Here is a 15,725-nt window from a genome sequence, read left to right on the forward strand (position 1 = left end):
GTGATAGTTATGATCAAAGAAGTTTGTATGCAATAAATTCGTACAGGTTATCACTTTATTTTGTTCATAACTTTGTTAAACTTGGTTTTCAATGACTTTCGTTTATTTGTGTTATCGGTGTATCGCTTATTTAGGTGTTCTTGCTCTGGTATATTTTCTCTCTCTGTAATTGGTAATGCAGTTGGTATCGTCGGTGGTGTTAGTGGTTTGGGATCTGATTCAGATGAGTTACTGTCTTCTTCGGCTCCTCCTATTCCTTCTTCTTCTTCTTTGTCAATAATCGTAGACTCTCCGTAGGAATGGTTTAGTAATTGTCTTCGTCTATCAACGCTATTCATGCCATTAGAGTTATGTGTCATCATTGTGAAATCCCAACCAAAACTATCACTTCTCGTCATATGAGGGGTGTGGTTCTGTTTTGCTTCTATGCGTTCTGTTAGGGGTGCCAAACCGTCCAAAATTGTTGATACTAGATAACTAGGTTTCTTTGCCTTGTTGGTAAACCACGGACTCGCTAATAACTCTGACGCAGTCGGTCGTTGGTTGGGATCTTTACGCAGGCACCAATCTACGACCCTCTTCATACCATCTGAGTAGCTGTAAGATTTCGAATTTACCTGATTCTGTTCAAGTGTCGGCGATTCTTCGTGTATTGTCTTCATCAAGATGGTTACCGGTGGTAGTTTGGCTTTAGGTGGATGTCCTAAACTCAATTCTAACGCTGTTATACCGAATGACCTGAGAATTAATTAGAATAAGCATGAAACGAAGAGAAATTACACACCAAATATCCGCTTTGGCATCATAACGCTTCCTTTCTACAACTTCAGGTGCCATCCAACATGGTGTACCAACAAATGACTGTCTCCTACCCAAATGCGGAGGAATTGAAGCAGGATGATGGGACTTTGTACTACCGTCGTGCTCATTCAAATTAGAAGCGACACCCAAGTCGCCAACCAGAACAGTTCCGTTCTCATCAACTAACAAATTTCCAGCTTTGAAATCGCGATGAACGAAACCATTAGAGTGAAGATATTGTAAACCCAATAAAGCTTGTTTGAGTATTGTTGCAATAACGGTCTCGTCGAAACCGTGAGGGTAGGCATCTCTAAGTATTGATTGTACTGAACCGGCCTTCATTAATCGTGTGGCTATATGTAGCTTTGGTCCATCCATCCACATACCACGTACTCTCAAGACTTGCGAATGCTTACTAAGTGATAAAAGTTGTAATTCACGTCTAAGTAATTCTAGAGTGTGTCTATTGAAATTATCCACATTGATGACTTTCACCGCGCACATAGATTCCTTTCTATCATCCTTGCCGTTGAACTTGGCTGCGTAGACGATTGAGCTTGCACCATAACCAATAGGGTTCATTATAGTGTAGTCTTGGCCATTGTTGCTGAATAAGGGGGTGAATATATTTAATGGCTATATGTATCACCTACCTGAATAGCTGCCAGGGATCATCCGTCGCACCTATAAATTTAGTATTCTCAAATTCAGCCATCGCGGCCAGATATCAACGTTTGATTATAGAACGTGCCGATAAAGTTTGATAAAATCTAAAATCTATTTTATTATTTCACATATATTATAACGGCCTCTATTATGTTCCTTAACTTCTTGCTAGGCTGTCAAACTCAAAGGATTGTTTGACGTGCCGTTACATTCCGAAGTGTCCCTATCAACTCAGCTGTCAAAAGCTCCTCATTTGAGATCTACACTGTTCTAGAAATTTTGCGTCATAGTAAAAAAGTCTTCTCTTTAAGTTATGTCTCAAATATAGTCTTCTCTAGATAGAGCTTTTATGATAGTAATTTAATTTAATTTTAGCCGAACTTTTTCACTCAAATTGGATTATTATATCATCCATTAATTTCATTAAACTGATTGCATCCTAGTGGCCAACTCATCGATCAAATATTACAAATTCTAATTAATTACTTCTCGCTATATTATCACTATCCTTAGATTCTTTTATCGTATACTTTCACAACATGTTTCTCAATTGTCTTCCTTTTCTGTCACGTTATTGATCCCTCTTAGCGCGTTTTGAATAATACTCTTTTGTGTTCTTCTTTCAAGCATCTGACTTCTTATAATAGTCTTCTGCCTTTCGTTGATAGAGGTCATCTTTGTGATATATCCCTCATTTCTCGTCATTGTATTTGTGATCTCTTTAATCTTCTTATCCACTTTATTTACCTTCATCTACGTGGACTTTTCGTAACTCAAATCTCCAGCAATAGTCTTTGAACCTTTGTTGTCGTATGTCTTATCTTCTCTAATGTGTTTGTTCTCTTTGTGGTCATTTTGTAATCCTATGACTTTGTTAGCTAGTATAAAATCAAAACATACATTCGTTTATATCTTTGATGTCATACTTTTGAACTAAATCCTCGTACAATTTCGTATTTGTCTTGAGAGATCTGAGATCCTTGTTGTTACTCTTACCGTCTTAGACTACCTTCTTTCCATTGTCCTTATCGTCACACTAGTTATCCTGTAGTAGTTCTCTCTCTTATCATCGTCATGCTTTTGTCATACTTTCCAAAATAGGATTTTCCTAAATCTCCAATGTAATCCGTTGACGAAAAGCCAACTTCCTTGTTATATGTGCAATGAACTTCAAATTTCCATTTCCCGCTGCAGCTGCGACCGATAGGAGAGGACTCACGAGAGCAAAAGCAGTGTAATTAAAGTAACTTTCTGAACTACGGAGAAGTAAAGGTGATAGAAAGTATATGGTATAGTCAGATTAACTGCCAATTAGAGTATTTATCTTCACATCTATCATTTCTCACTAGAGTCAGCATATTATTAACCAATGTAAAAAACTGTCACGGTATAGTTTTATTGTACGATATTATACCTAACAGATTTCTACTCTTAGTGTACTGATAATATGAATTAGATAGCCTGTATTCTAAAACGCGACTATGAGTTTGTTATCTTCTACAAAATATTACAATAACACAATCTACATATTTATTCTTCTTTTTTAGTGCTTATATCTCATATACATATTCGCATCTCTCTCGTTAATTCTCACAATGAGATTTCTGAGCGGAGATCAGAATGGTCTGATAAAATCCATAAAAATTAACTTAAATGATGTAGATGTAAATGGGGCTGGTGTTAGCACATCTACCATCACGCAAGATGATATCGATCCTACGAGATCAGTACAGAAGATGGAATACAACAGGGAGACTAATAAGGTAGGACTATTAGGATATAGTGTTATCATTCTAACAATATTTCAGTTATCTACCGCCAGAGCAGATTCTAGTATACAACAATATGAATTCAACAGCGAAGACAAGCTGAACCTACTCAACGAATGGAATGAACCTAGGTTTAAAGGAGGTGACTACTACGTTGGTTTGAGTACCCTTGGAAGGGGCTTGGTAGCTGCTACTAGCAGTGGTCATTGGAGTTATAAGGCATCAAAAGCTGAAGAGCGTTACCTAAGTCTGCCTACAAACTTGAAGGATATGAGAGTATCACCAAATGGCTCAACATTTGCATACGGTGGTTTAGAAGTCGATCTCTCTATTTGGGATGCGAAAAGAGCGCTCGAAATTAGTGAAAACACTCCAACAGCACCTAAAGTGGACAGTATACAAGGTGCAACAAAGAAAGAGCGCAAGAAAGCTAAAGATCAGCTCCTCGATGGTGAAGTCTGGAGAGCTAAGAACCTTCCACCGGACAACTTGAATTTGAGGGTACCAATCCATATCACGTCTTTAGACTATATCAGTGAAACTAACATAATAACTGGTTCTGCTAATGGTAGTGTCAGACTATATGACACAAGAGCGTCAAAGAAGCCAACAATCGTCAACAACGATCTAATTAAGTCGTCTAGCGTAAGATACTTGCGCCGTGGCGAGCATGAGTACAATGTATTCGTTTCGGATAACAACAGCAACTTGTTCAATGTAGATATACGTAATCTCAAACTCATTAATGGTTATAAGGGTATTGGAGGAGCAATTAATACTATAGCACCAACGCCATACAAGGAAATCTCATTATCAGGAGCAATGGATAAATACCTTAGATTACATACAAGCATAGTACCTCCAGAAATCCTTGGAAAGAACCCAACAACCAAGGCAAACATTTTCAGTAAGGTGTTTGTCAAATCAACTCCAACAGTTTTAGAATGGGACGGTGTCATTCCAGTCGAAGAAACTAAAAAGAGAGTTGAGAGAACACCAGAGAGTGATGAAAGTGAAGGTGAATTGGATGATGTTTTACAAGATATGGAAACTGTAACTGGAGAGGATATGAAAGTAAAACGTAAAGCAGAGGGTAGGAGATCCAAGAAAAAACGTGTATAGATTCTTCATTATTTATTCTATTTTAATTCATAATGCACACTTTAACATAGAACGACATGTGAAGTAAGACTGAAATTGCAATGAACTTAATGCCATTTAGAAGACACATTATACAAAGATTTATAGTAGAATGCTCTATAAGATATTTTCCTTTTTATTACAAACCATGAACCTTTGTGAGTGCTTCCCAACCTGCTTTTTTGTATCTTTGAGCTTCTGCTGCAGCCTTTTGGTAATCAACGGTTGATTGGCTGCCTGTAACGCCTCTACCAACGATGATGACATCTGTACCGGCTTTGATAACCTCCTCTGGTGTTCTGTATTGTTGGCCCATACCGTCACCTTTGACATCTAATCCCACACCTGGTGTGAGAATCAAGAAGTCATCATTTTCACCGCCGAGCTTTTCTTGTGCAATGAAACCGATAACAAAGTCTTTGTGACGTTGTGCCATCGCCAATGAAGCTTTTGTGTAGTCACCCACAGCCAAGCTACCTTCAGAAGACATCTGAGCTAGCAATAACAAACCTCTACCCTTTTCTAAACCAACTTTCTTCAATCCTTTGACAATACCATCACCTGGGAGAGCATGTGCATTTGTGATGTGACTCCAGTCAGCTATTTTGTGCACACCTGAGCTGTATTGAAGTGAGACAGTGTTACCTGAATGTCGAATGAGTTCCTGTAGAAGATAGTAATATGATAAACACACCAATATCGGCGAACTTTCTATCTTCAAAGATTAAAAAGTCATATTTAACAGATAACTCTTTGAGTTTTTCGACTAAATCGATATCGAAGTCGCTGATAATGTCTACATGAGTCTATAAGGGGAATGTTAATACAAGTAAGGTTGTAAATGAATGATAGACGAACCTTTATCATACAAACGTATGGACCAACAGCCTCAACCATCTTAAGAAGACTGTCCTTGGTGTTGAAGTCGACGGAGACGCATAAATTAGATTGTTTACGTTCTACTAACTGTAGAAGATCCTTTGATAGTTTGCTAGATTGGTTTCCTATTCTCTTATCAAAATAACTCATCACTGTATATCTTAAGCCACTACCATGATTGGCGATGACAAAGTATTAAGAAAAGTGTCGTCAAAATCATCGATAAACCTATCAAAGGATGAGATTATACAGGTTGTTGAACGTGTAGTACAACAGGATTCTAAGTTGGTCGATACCTGGGATCTATCCAAAGCTGGTATTGACGCTATACCATTAGAAGTCCTAGATTTAATACAAAAAGATACTTGTAGATTAGCTTTGAGCTACAATAGGCTATCCAGGCTACCTGATAGGATACTCAATCTAAATAAGCTCAGATATCTCAACCTCAGAGCAAACATGTTTACCAGCTTCCCTCTAGTTGTAGGTTTAAGATATTATATAACATTATCAGAATGCTAAGTTTACTAACAGCTCACTAAAATGCCTCAATTGGAAATACTCGAACTTGGTAGAAACAAGATCAAGAAACTACCAAAAGATCCGGGTACACTAGTTAACTTGAAAGTATTCTCAATATCAAAGAATAAACTCACCAAAATACCCACCTACATTCACAGATTCACAAACTTACGTATCATTAAAATTGACGCAAATCCCATCGAATGGCCACCTTCTTCCGCTGTAGAATCTTTCAATCAGCAAGCACAAAGTGCTGTATCAATGAAAAATGACTCAGATAAGGATAAATTAGACGTTGAAATGGAAGCTTGGGTGAGGGCGCTCAGGGATTGGCTAAAAGAGCACGCCGATAAGCAGGCCTTGAAGGGTGCTTACACAACTGATGAAGACAGTGATTATCATCGTAGAAGGCAATCCACAAATTCATTTTCTGGTGATTCAAATATCCATTCCCCACCACTACCGAAAGAGAAAGACAGAGTGTTGGGTGGGAACTCTGGCTTCAAATTTCCTATGTCTAAAGGTACCACACCACCAACTCCTGGTTTGGTTAGCCCCTCGACTACGCATACTTCTCCAGATTCTTTGAGTCAACCGTCAACCACCTTCAATTCAAACAGCCGTAATCACTATTTTTCACCTACACTCGACATCTACAACTCAGATTATGCTTCTAATCATGGCCGAAATGCTTCAAGTTCGGCTATACTTCCTAAGCGTAGCAATCCAAATCAAGAAGGCTTGAAAGTTAAGAAGAGTCTTCCAAATATGAGATATGGTACGAATAGAATATTAACGGATCCAACGCCTTTGTCAAACAACACCTTAACAACGAATGATAGTCTTACATATGCGGTTGAAAGGAAAGAGAGTGTCGATCTTCCACCAATTCCAAATCTACCAAAAACTAGCAATGGTCATATTATATCAAATTTAGGCTTCCAAGCTCCCTCATCAACTTCTGAAACATCCTCACAATCTCAGCAATCACAAAATGATGAAGTCATGACACCAATCACGAGAAATATAGAACACCTTAAAAGGCTAGCTATCAAATCATCAGATTTTAGTTCCACTTTTAAGCATAGACATACACCAACACCACCTTCACCATTAAGCATTTCGAACACTGATATTGTTGTTGATGCAGCGAATAGTTTGTTGTTTGCACTATCGCAAACTCATTCAGCGATTAATCAATTGATTAGTCTCACATCAGATAATTTCGCGTTGTTTATAATACCATTACTTAATTCAGCTGGTAAAGGACTCGAACCATTATTCGATGCGCTTGATAGTCGTAAGTTAAGTACCAGATCTGAAGCTATAATGGAAGCTGTAAAAATATCTTCAGCGGCTTTCTCACCATTGATATCTGAGTTAAGAGCGCGAATAGCAAACAAGTTTGTTAATGATGTTCAATATGTACATCCTGTTGTTCTGAGAAGTGTTATACTTACTTTATATGGTTCAATGTCAGAAATTGCCAATGTATGGAAAGTAATATCAAAACATTTACCTACAAAACAAGAAAATCAACTTCAATTACAACAATTACAATCAAAACCTCGAGGAAGTGTTGATAAAAGCACTAAAAGAATGTATAGGCAGGGTGTTTCACTTACTCAAGCAGATTTTGATTATGTTAATATGAATAAGAGTGGTAAATCTGATAATACAGATAATCTACCATACTTATCTAAAGCTGTTGAAGATCCTCGTACACCTACCTCACGTTCACCTGAACCTCAAATGGATACCTTACGAGTAACACCACAGACGCCGACGAGTACAATCCAGGATGACGCTGAGGATTTACTTGAATTAATTGAAAATTGCATTGTAGTTGGTACTAACTTCTGGCCCGTGCTTGATGAAGATGTTGATAATAGTTATTCTCATGATTTCAGTCCCGGTGGATCAGCGGTTGATCCAGTTATGGTTGAACTTCGTGACAAAAACAATCAAGCTAAGGAGTTGACGGATAAGCTAAGTAAATCTTTAAATGTGGTTAAGCAAGCTAGTAATCAAGACGGCGTGATTGGTTTAAAGGCTGCAGACCAAGAATCTGTGAGGGAATTATTTGAAAATGCGTCTACGTTTAACAAGGTGAGTATGATTTTATAAAGATAATGATTATTGATTCGTTCGAAGATGGTGATCTGGATGGCTTCACTCGTTAAGGGATTAGGTGAAATGAAACGCTTACCATTAAAAACGAGGAGAAGAATGCAACAAATAATGGATTTAGTCTCAGAATTGACTGTACAAGTGCACGTATCATCGTATAGGCCGTTAGCACCATCACCTCATAGTGCGGCGTTAAATATGGCGACTAGCAACAATTCATCACGTTCAGAATCACCAAAATTGATGAAATCATCAAAGAAGGCGAAAGAGAAGGGATTGGGATTTCCAACGCCGGTGCTGTCTAGATCACAAAGTTCACAACCAGGAATGCCCGTGAAGAGGCCTACGCAGCCGAGATCAGCTACAAACTTTGGTGCTGGCTTGACGAGAGTTTTCAGCCCTACTAGTTATAGCACGAGTAACAATAATGAAGGATACTCGAAGAAGCGTACTGGGAGCTTATCTGGCTATTCAGCAAGTTCAGATTCAACAAATTATGATTAAATTTGTGTATTTTCGTACATAAAATTACTTTCCCTGTATGAATAGTTAGATAGTTACTAGAAAGAAGACGAGAGCTACTTGAATGAGAGTTCTGATACCATTAGCGGTCAATACCATACCGGTACCGAATACAGCTAAGTAACCGTAATAGTAGAGCCTTGAACGTGGCATTTTCAAGTGAGTGAACTCGGATCTACCCTGAGCGTAGCGTTGCTTCTGTGGAACGGTGTTTGGGCCTGTATAGAGAGACAGAGGTTAATATTTTTTATAATTTATATTAGAAATATAAATACTTACGGTTTGTTAATGAATCGAACATCGTCGCTATTCAACCAAAACCATCAAGGAGTGAAAATGGTAAATAATAATAAAAAAATAAAAATACCTTAAATTAACAACACTCAGGATTCACAACGCAAAGAACTTGATGATAAGGTTAAATCCGTCCATTATAAGCTCTCCACTGAGCGTACGATGTTAGATAGCGCCCAGAAGATGAGAAACGCTCACATGGGTAACGCTATGGCGAGGTCTCTCGTGGAGACACAGATCAGGGAAGCCCAGCGCAACGTCACTTTCTTCGAGGATACCCTTAGGGATTTGGTAGAGCGCAGGAAGAGACTGCTCGAACGCGAACTACCAAAAGTCCCAGGCGACGGCGATCAGCCTCCTAGCCAGCCCATAGAAAGGGAGTCTTCCAAGCGTGTCGGTAAGACCCAGATTTCAAACTTTGGTAAGCCAGCCTCACGTCATAATCATACCCTAACATCTCCATAGAACTCACGAAAGAGGACTGTCCATACACACCCGCAAAGGTCAGCTTGATGCTCCACCAATTAGACTACAAGCTCGCTCGTGAACAACATTACAAAGCGGGCATAGAGAAAATGGCTCAACTCTACTCTGCAGAAGGCGACAAACGGTCGCGTTCAGAAACACAACTTAAGAAAATCGAATCTGACGCTAAGATGGCTATTCTCAGACAGGCCCTCCGTCGTTACCAAAATTTATACGTCGCGCCCGTCTCCGAAGATTCCGGTGCAGTTGATGAACCTGCAAAGGTAGATGGTCTTCGCAAGCCACTTTCAGGTACACTCAAGATTCAAATCAAGTCAGCCCGTGATTTGAATCATAAGTTGATCTCAAATCAGAGTTCACGTCATCATCGTCAACCTGCGCTTGAAACTTTAATTCTTATCAAAGTTGGTGAAGACACCTCTCCTGTAAAGACTAGAGCTTCTAGATCAACTGGCCATAATCAATGGAACGAGTCTTTTGAAGTCCCTGTTGACAAGATCAATGAAGTCGAAATAGCAATTCACGAACGTCAAGCAGGTGCAAGTGATTCAGGTGTACCGATCGGTTTAATGTGGATCAAAGTATCCGATCTTGTTGAAGAACTTCGTAGAAAGAAAGCTGACGCTGAAGCATCTGCTTTACTTGAGCGTATGAACCAACAAGGCAGCGTAGATAGACCTGGTCAACAACTGGATAGCTTATCATCTGTTGATGGTCCTAATGACCTCTCACCAAAATCTCAGTTTGATCCTACTCAATCAATTACAAAAGCTTCACCTAGACTCGATGATGATGGTGTTGAAGGTTGGTTCTCAATTCAACCAGCTGGCGCAATCGCTCTCAAACTCAACTTTGTTAAGCAAAACGTTCGTAAACGTCCTGCAGAGAACAATGGTTTGGGTAGACAAGGTGCTGTTCGTAAACGTAAGGGTCAAGTACATGAAATGAACGGACATGCATTCGTACAAAAACAATTTATTACCAACGTCATTAAATGCGCTTATTGTGAAGATTTCGTACTTGATGGTAGAGTTTATAGATGTGACGATTGTCGTTATACCTGTCATCGTAGTTGTTATGAGAAAGTCGTCACAAAATGTGTTTCAAAACAAGATTCCGGTGAAAAGGATGAAGATAAAGTTAAGCACAGAATCCCACACAGATTAGCACCAATCAGTTCATTGACTCCTAATTGGTGTTGTCACTGTGGTGAAATTATCAACCCATTATCAAAGAAAGCAAGAAAATGTTCAGATTGTCCAGTAACGTGTCACGCTGAATGTGCGCATCTTTTACCAGATTTCTGTGGTATGTCCATGGTTACTGCTAATAGCTTGTTACGTCAAATGCAAGCAATTGGTGCGGCAAAGAAGCAACCAACTCAAAAACCACAACCAATACCTTCAAAGACACCATCAATCGAAAAAATTGATGATGCTGAAAAGACAACAGAAGAGATTGAAAAAGGTGCTCAAAAGATGGATATCACTTCACCACAATTACCAGTTACACAACCCCAAGTACCATCAAGGCAACAGCAACAACAACCACAAGCTAAGCCACAACGAGTTGAGGTTCCTAGACCATACCCACCACCTTCACAACAACCTCAAGCTCAAGTACCTTCACCAACGCCATATAGCAGACAACACCCAGGTCAACCATATAGGGCACCTCCACCACAATTCCAAAAGCAACAACAAGTTACACCTAAAGCTCCACAAGTAGCTCCTGCCGTGCAACGTAAAGTTGGTTTAGACAACTTCAACTTTATCGCTGTTATTGGTAAAGGTAACTTTGGTAAAGTTATGCTTGCAGAAGAGAAGCGTAGTTCATCATTATTTGCTATTAAAGTTTTAAAGAAAGAATTCATTATTGAAAATGATGAAGTTGAATCAACCAGATCAGAAAAGAGAGTTTTCTTATCAGCAGCTAAGCAAAGACATCCATTCTTATTAGGATTGCATAGTTGTTTCCAAACTGAAACTAGAATTTACTTCGTTATGGAATACGTTTCAGGTGGTGATTTAATGTTACATATTCAAAGACAACAATTTACACCAAGACAAGCAAAATTCTACGCATCTGAAGTTTTATTAGCATTAGAATATTTCCATCAAGAGGGTATAGTTTACAGAGATTTGAAGTTGGATAACATTCTTCTCACACTTGATGGTCACGTTAAAGTTGCTGATTATGGTTTATGTAAAGAAAATATGTTCTTCGGAAATACAACTTCAACGTTCTGCGGTACACCAGAATTTATGGCTCCAGAGATATTATTAGAACAAAGATATGGTAGAGCAGTTGATTGGTGGGCATTTGGTGTCTTGATTTATGAAATGTTATTAGGACAATCACCATTTAGAGGTGATGATGAAGATGAAATCTTCGATGCAATCCTTGAAGATGAACCACTTTACCCAATTCATATGCCAAGAGATAGCGTCAGTTTACTTCAAAGATTATTGACTAGAGACCCAACCAAGAGATTAGGTGCTGGTGAATCAGATGCTGAAGAGATTAAATCACATGCATACTTCCGTGATGTCAACTTTGATGACGTTCTCAACAAGCGTATTCCACCACCTTTCAGACCATCTATTGTGAGTTTAATTATATTCTTAGTTGTTAATCTAACAATATATAAAGGGATCTGCAACTGATATCAGCAATTTCGATACTGAATTTACCAGAGAACAACCAACACTCACGCCTGTTCAAGGTCAACTCACAGAATCTGATCAAGCTGAATTCGCAGGTTTCTCATGGATAGCACCATGGGCTGAGTAATTTATGGCTTTTACGATTTGATTGAATGTTGGAATTTTGCAAAAAGCTTTTTTATACCACAAAACAGATACGAATATAATCTTTTTTCTCGTTTACTTTTTTGGAGAATTATTACTCATTGTTTATTTCTCTATCAATTATTGTTTTTACAAATAAATAAGTCAATTACAATTTTTTAAATAAAAAAATCTAATTGCGTTGTCTCTTCTTTGATCCACCGCTATTTTCACTAATTGCACGTTTTATACCTAACTTTTTCATAGCTTCTTTATGTTCATCTTTACGATGTTCTTGACGTCTTTGTTCAACCTTTTCAAGATTCTTTTGACGTTCTTCTCTCTTCTCATCCTTCTTTGCTGCTCTCTTTGCACCTTTATCTTTGTCAATTGCTCTCATTTGTTGTATAATTGCAATTGCCTTCTTTTGTTCAGGTTCCATAACTACTGCTCTCTTTTGCATATATGTTTCATTCTTTTGAGGTTTAGTTAATTTTGGCTTAGATGCGTAAGGTAATTCAGCTTGCAAGTGCTTAGGTATTTTTAATGGATTGAATTTCTTGTTATGACGAACAACAGGCTGTATAGGAAGTTAGTAAAGGTATTATTAGGTTTATTAAAACCCACTCTATAAGCTGAATTAATATCCAATGGTGTCTTTATTTGTCTTTCCTTTCTAATAGCACCGGTCAACTTCATACCTTGCCAATCATCATCGATTAAACTAGTGACTGGGTTGTAAAACTTCCGTGGTTGAATACCATACCAAGCGCGTAAGAAGATAATATCTTATTATTGTCAATATAGACATAATAGATATATAATTTTACTCACCGGACATCTTAATTTTATCCTCAAATGTAGCTCTAAATGCACCTTCTGGTTTATGAATCGCTTTCTTAATTTGACCTCTTATACCAGAAACTGTACGGATTTGAGCTCCTTCAAATCTTGCAACTTCCAATGAAGAGTTGAACATATCTTTGATGAATGCAGTGTTGTGATGCACCTTCATAGCAGTACCAGTTAATTTCAATTTCTTGACAATTTCTGTTGTCTTATCACTATCCAAGATAATACCAGTGGCGCTAACTCTAAAGGCAGGTGTTTCATTAGAAAGTGTGTTGAATGCACAAAATGCTGTGTTTGGAGTTGCCAATGGACCGTAGAATGAAGCCAAACAGTGAGCATGTTCAGGTGTGTATTTTAACATTCTGTTACGAATAGATCTATCCTCAAGTGAGTATAAAGGTATTGATTGGAATCTTCTCCAACCAAGTGATAAAATAAGTGGGTCATTAGTCTTCAAGATCTTTCCGTGCCACCTGTGTTTGATTAATCTAGATTGTGCGTAACCGAATTGCATTTCAATTGGTAGCAAACCACCGACAATGATTGGTATAGATGGATTGAACTTGTCAACCATTTCACATGGTACACTGTCAAGTTCAATACGTACGTAAGTACCTGATCTGAATCCTTCAACTTGTTGGCGAACTTCCGGATCGTCATTTTCAAATTCTTCAGCATTCTTCTCAAGTTGTTGTTGCATTTCTTGCTTGCGCTCGTCATAGAAATCCATTTTTTCACCGTCTTCATCGTCATCATATTGCTCATCGAACTTCTTCTTGAGCTTTTCTTTCTTCTCAGCAATGGCTTTCAAGCGTTTTTCTTCACGTGATTCAGGTGAATCATCTTTTTCTTCCTCTTCTTCATTCTGCTCATCCTCGAGATCTTCAAAGCCTTCGTCGTTGTCTGAGTTGTTTTCTTGAGCGTTATCCTCTTCCGAACCGGTGATGAACAATCCACGAATTGAGTCAAGCATATCATCGTCATTCCATCTATTTACGACATCTTGACTAATTGGTTCGTGATTCAGATCAGCTTGGCCATCGAATGGGTTCTTCTTTGGAGCTTTCTTTACAGTGAAGAAATCATCATCGTCTTGTTCTTCTTCGGCGTCCTCAACTGTGTCATCGCCGTAAACAATCTGCTCAGGTGTAAGATCAGACTTGTAGATTAATGTCATAAGGTCTGTTCTCTCTTTGGATTGTTTAGCCACGAGTGAGACATGTTCACCCATTTTTTGTTTCCATCTAGGTACATCTTCACCATCATCCTCTTCATCCTCTTCAAGATTGAGCTGACCGGCATCATCTTGTTCGAAATGACCAGTTTCATCTGCTAAGTCAACCTCAGAGTCACTATCGTCGAATGAAATATCCTCTTGAATGTTATCGTCCCCACCACCCTCGTAGAAGCGACCTTTACGCATATTTGTACGACCTTTATCATCCACTTGCTCATCATCATCTTCCATGTCAGACATTTCATCCTCTTCTTCAGCATTTGAGTCAATTTCTTCACCATGCTCATCATCTGAATCCTCTTGCTTGTCAGCTTGAAGTGCTTTTGATGAACCACCAAGTAAGCGAATCTGTGACTTTTTGATAGATTCTTCCAAAGTTGAAGGCGCATCTTGAAGATCGATAACCATCTTTTCACCTTCGCCTTTGGCTTCTGACGAATTCTTGTCAAAATTACCATTAATTCTAACCCAAATTGCATCTTTGTCGTAACGAACACCACCTAAATCTGACATTGGAGCGTGTATTAAACGTTGTTTATCCGCCAATCTTCTCTTCTTTTCACTTTCTTTCGTTGGTGGTGGACATGGATCTTCTAAAGCTTGTAAATTCTTTATGCTCATATCGCCTGCACCAGGTATGTGTATCATTGTCTGCTGCTTAAGTGGAACACCTCTGACATATCCATAGAGAGTAACATTTCTATCCATGGTAGGATTTTGTCTTATGGCTTCTCTCTCAGTTAAATCTTCCAATCTATCCGCCATAAGATATGAGTGAGTGTTACGCCAGACAAGTGGACGGAATTTCATCACGTTTATGAATCTAGTGAGATTCAAAACTTCATTATTAGGATATCTACCATTGATAACACCTGATAATTGAAATAAACGAGCACCTGCGTAAACCTCAGTCCAAAAGCGATGTTTCAGTCTCTTCTTTTGTGCTCTTAAATGTGCTTGCTTCTTTATGAGATCGACATGTGATAGGATACCCATAACTTTTGGAAAACCATGTGTACGCATGACTGAAAGCATTTCCATACTTTCCATCTCAAAACCAGTCGTACAATCTATCATCATCAAAACCAAATCTGCAACTTTTGCAATATCAATCATTGAGCTAATGTCGTTTGGACACTCGACGAAAGTGATACGACGAGTTTTACCTGCTACTACAGTGACTGGACCCTTAATATCATTTATTGTATGCTTAGAGTAGCGTCTGATGAGTGATTTCATGAGAGTAGATTTACCAACCTGTGGGCTGATAAGTTGAAGTATAATCTACAGATCTATAACTTACACCCGGTGGACCTGCTACTGCAACTAACACTGGTGGCGCTTGATCAATCCCTGGTGTTCTGTTGACCATAGGAACATGCAGTCTTCTTTGGGACTTCTCAGCATTTCTCATAATAGTTCTATTCTGCGTATTAATATTTGTGCTAATAAAAGCCTATTTCTGCTGTTAAACTATGAGATATCTAGCAGTCTGGTATACGCACCTTATGGTTGATTGGCTTCTCTCTGCCATTCTGACCTTCTAATTTCTTAGCCTTCTTTTCGGCTTTTCTACCCGCATGGGCTTGTTGATGCGCTTTTGCAGGTTTATCTTCCATCCTGACTTGATGGTTGATG

At 38.6% G+C, this 15,725-nt stretch overlaps 8 protein-coding genes across 8 annotated transcripts; 3 read left to right on the plus strand and 5 right to left on the minus strand.

Annotated features, from left to right (window-relative positions):
• Positions 1-34: 34 nt before the first annotated feature.
• WALSEDRAFT_41109 (kinase-like protein) lies at positions 35-1,530 on the minus strand. The gene is made up of 3 exons (XM_006960298.1): positions 1,455-1,530; positions 785-1,408; positions 35-738 (listed from the first exon to the last, which is right to left on the minus strand). Exons 1-3 carry the CDS (start codon positions 1,514-1,516, stop codon positions 51-53), a joined length of 1,374 nt encoding a protein of 457 aa, XP_006960360.1. The 5' UTR covers positions 1,517-1,530; the 3' UTR covers positions 35-50.
• A 374-nt stretch (positions 1,531-1,904) lies between these two features.
• Positions 1,905-3,040, minus strand: WALSEDRAFT_61390 (hypothetical protein). The gene is made up of 2 exons (XM_006960299.1): positions 2,994-3,040; positions 1,905-2,935 (listed from the first exon to the last, which is right to left on the minus strand). The coding sequence occupies exon 2, from the start codon at positions 2,218-2,220 to the stop codon at positions 2,014-2,016; it is 207 nt and encodes a 68-aa protein (XP_006960361.1). The 5' UTR covers positions 2,221-2,935; positions 2,994-3,040; the 3' UTR covers positions 1,905-2,013.
• Positions 3,041-3,077: 37 nt separating this feature from the next.
• WALSEDRAFT_48810 (hypothetical protein) lies at positions 3,078-4,382 on the plus strand. The gene is made up of 2 exons (XM_006960300.1): positions 3,078-3,230; positions 3,276-4,382. The coding sequence occupies exons 1-2, from the start codon at positions 3,204-3,206 to the stop codon at positions 4,356-4,358; spliced, it is 1,110 nt and encodes a 369-aa protein (XP_006960362.1). The 5' UTR covers positions 3,078-3,203; the 3' UTR covers positions 4,359-4,382.
• Positions 4,383-4,427: 45 nt separating this feature from the next.
• On the minus strand, positions 4,428-5,425 carry WALSEDRAFT_48813 (Orotidine 5'-phosphate decarboxylase). Its single transcript, XM_006960301.1, has 3 exons — positions 5,235-5,425; positions 5,071-5,182; positions 4,428-5,021 (listed from the first exon to the last, which is right to left on the minus strand). The coding sequence occupies exons 1-3, from the start codon at positions 5,403-5,405 to the stop codon at positions 4,516-4,518; spliced, it is 789 nt and encodes a 262-aa protein (XP_006960363.1). The 5' UTR covers positions 5,406-5,425; the 3' UTR covers positions 4,428-4,515.
• WALSEDRAFT_61391 (hypothetical protein) lies at positions 5,419-8,468 on the plus strand. Its single transcript, XM_006960302.1, has 3 exons — positions 5,419-5,738; positions 5,790-7,886; positions 7,932-8,468. The coding sequence occupies exons 1-3, from the start codon at positions 5,430-5,432 to the stop codon at positions 8,409-8,411; spliced, it is 2,886 nt and encodes a 961-aa protein (XP_006960364.1). The 5' UTR covers positions 5,419-5,429; the 3' UTR covers positions 8,412-8,468.
• Positions 5,918-8,741, minus strand: WALSEDRAFT_70488 (hypothetical protein). Its single transcript, XM_006960303.1, has 4 exons — positions 8,709-8,741; positions 8,490-8,647; positions 7,929-8,444; positions 5,918-7,882 (listed from the first exon to the last, which is right to left on the minus strand). The coding sequence occupies exons 1-3, from the start codon at positions 8,728-8,730 to the stop codon at positions 8,436-8,438; spliced, it is 189 nt and encodes a 62-aa protein (XP_006960365.1). The 5' UTR covers positions 8,731-8,741; the 3' UTR covers positions 5,918-7,882; positions 7,929-8,435.
• A 24-nt stretch (positions 8,742-8,765) lies between these two features.
• Positions 8,766-12,002, plus strand: WALSEDRAFT_30270 (kinase-like protein; the record flags this gene model as incomplete). The annotated part of the gene is made up of 4 exons (XM_006960304.1): positions 8,766-8,768; positions 8,817-9,144; positions 9,189-11,815; positions 11,862-12,002. The coding sequence occupies 4 exons, from the start codon at positions 8,766-8,768 to the stop codon at positions 12,000-12,002; spliced, it is 3,099 nt and encodes a 1,032-aa protein (XP_006960366.1).
• Positions 8,826-15,706, minus strand: WALSEDRAFT_61392 (DUF663-domain-containing protein; the record flags this gene model as incomplete). Its single annotated transcript, XM_006960305.1, has 7 exons — positions 8,826-9,144; positions 9,189-11,815; positions 11,862-12,578; positions 12,626-12,786; positions 12,833-15,344; positions 15,391-15,543; positions 15,593-15,706. 5 exons carry the CDS (start codon positions 15,704-15,706, stop codon positions 12,192-12,194), a joined length of 3,327 nt encoding a protein of 1,108 aa, XP_006960367.1. The 3' UTR covers positions 8,826-9,144; positions 9,189-11,815; positions 11,862-12,191.
• Between the last annotated feature and the right edge of the window lie 19 nt (positions 15,707-15,725).

The sequence above is a fragment of the Wallemia mellicola genome (genome assembly GCF_000263375.1).
Source record: "Wallemia mellicola CBS 633.66 unplaced genomic scaffold WALSEscaffold_26, whole genome shotgun sequence".
NCBI classification, from domain to species: Eukaryota; Fungi; Basidiomycota; class Wallemiomycetes; order Wallemiales; family Wallemiaceae; genus Wallemia; species Wallemia mellicola.

What these genes read in the sequence shown, in the direction of transcription:
- WALSEDRAFT_48813 (XM_006960301.1), bottom strand. Translation starts at nt 5,405, where the DNA reads ATGAGTTATTTTGATAAGAGAATAGGAAACCAATCTAGCAAACTATCA. An exon ending in CATACGTTTGTATGATAAAG is followed by an intron (nt 5,183 to 5,234) that starts GTTCGTCTATCA and finishes TTCCCCTTATAG; the next exon opens with ACTCATGTAGACATTATCAG. An exon ending in TAGAAAGTTCGCCGATATTG is followed by an intron (nt 5,022 to 5,070) that starts GTGTGTTTATCA and finishes TTCGACATTCAG; the next exon opens with GTAACACTGTCTCACTTCAA.
- WALSEDRAFT_61391 (XM_006960302.1), top strand. Translation starts at nt 5,430, where the DNA reads ATGATTGGCGATGACAAAGTATTAAGAAAAGTGTCGTCAAAATCATCG. An exon ending in TTACCAGCTTCCCTCTAGTT is followed by an intron (nt 5,739 to 5,789) that starts GTAGGTTTAAGA and finishes GTTTACTAACAG; the next exon opens with CTCACTAAAATGCCTCAATT. An exon ending in ATGCGTCTACGTTTAACAAG is followed by an intron (nt 7,887 to 7,931) that starts GTGAGTATGATT and finishes ATTCGTTCGAAG; the next exon opens with ATGGTGATCTGGATGGCTTC.
- WALSEDRAFT_48810 (XM_006960300.1), top strand. Translation starts at nt 3,204, where the DNA reads ATGGAATACAACAGGGAGACTAATAAG. An exon ending in ACAACAGGGAGACTAATAAG is followed by an intron (nt 3,231 to 3,275) that starts GTAGGACTATTA and finishes ACAATATTTCAG; the next exon opens with TTATCTACCGCCAGAGCAGA.
- WALSEDRAFT_41109 (XM_006960298.1), bottom strand. Translation starts at nt 1,516, where the DNA reads ATGGCTGAATTTGAGAATACTAAATTTATAGGTGCGACGGATGATCCC. An exon ending in GATCCCTGGCAGCTATTCAG is followed by an intron (nt 1,409 to 1,454) that starts GTAGGTGATACA and finishes CCCCTTATTCAG; the next exon opens with CAACAATGGCCAAGACTACA. An exon ending in GATGCCAAAGCGGATATTTG is followed by an intron (nt 739 to 784) that starts GTGTGTAATTTC and finishes ATTAATTCTCAG; the next exon opens with GTCATTCGGTATAACAGCGT.
- WALSEDRAFT_61390 (XM_006960299.1), bottom strand. Translation starts at nt 2,220, where the DNA reads ATGAAGGTAAATAAAGTGGATAAGAAGATTAAAGAGATCACAAATACA.
- WALSEDRAFT_70488 (XM_006960303.1), bottom strand. Translation starts at nt 8,730, where the DNA reads ATGTTCGATTCATTAACAAACC. An exon ending in GTTCGATTCATTAACAAACC is followed by an intron (nt 8,648 to 8,708) that starts GTAAGTATTTAT and finishes CTCTCTATACAG; the next exon opens with GCCCAAACACCGTTCCACAG.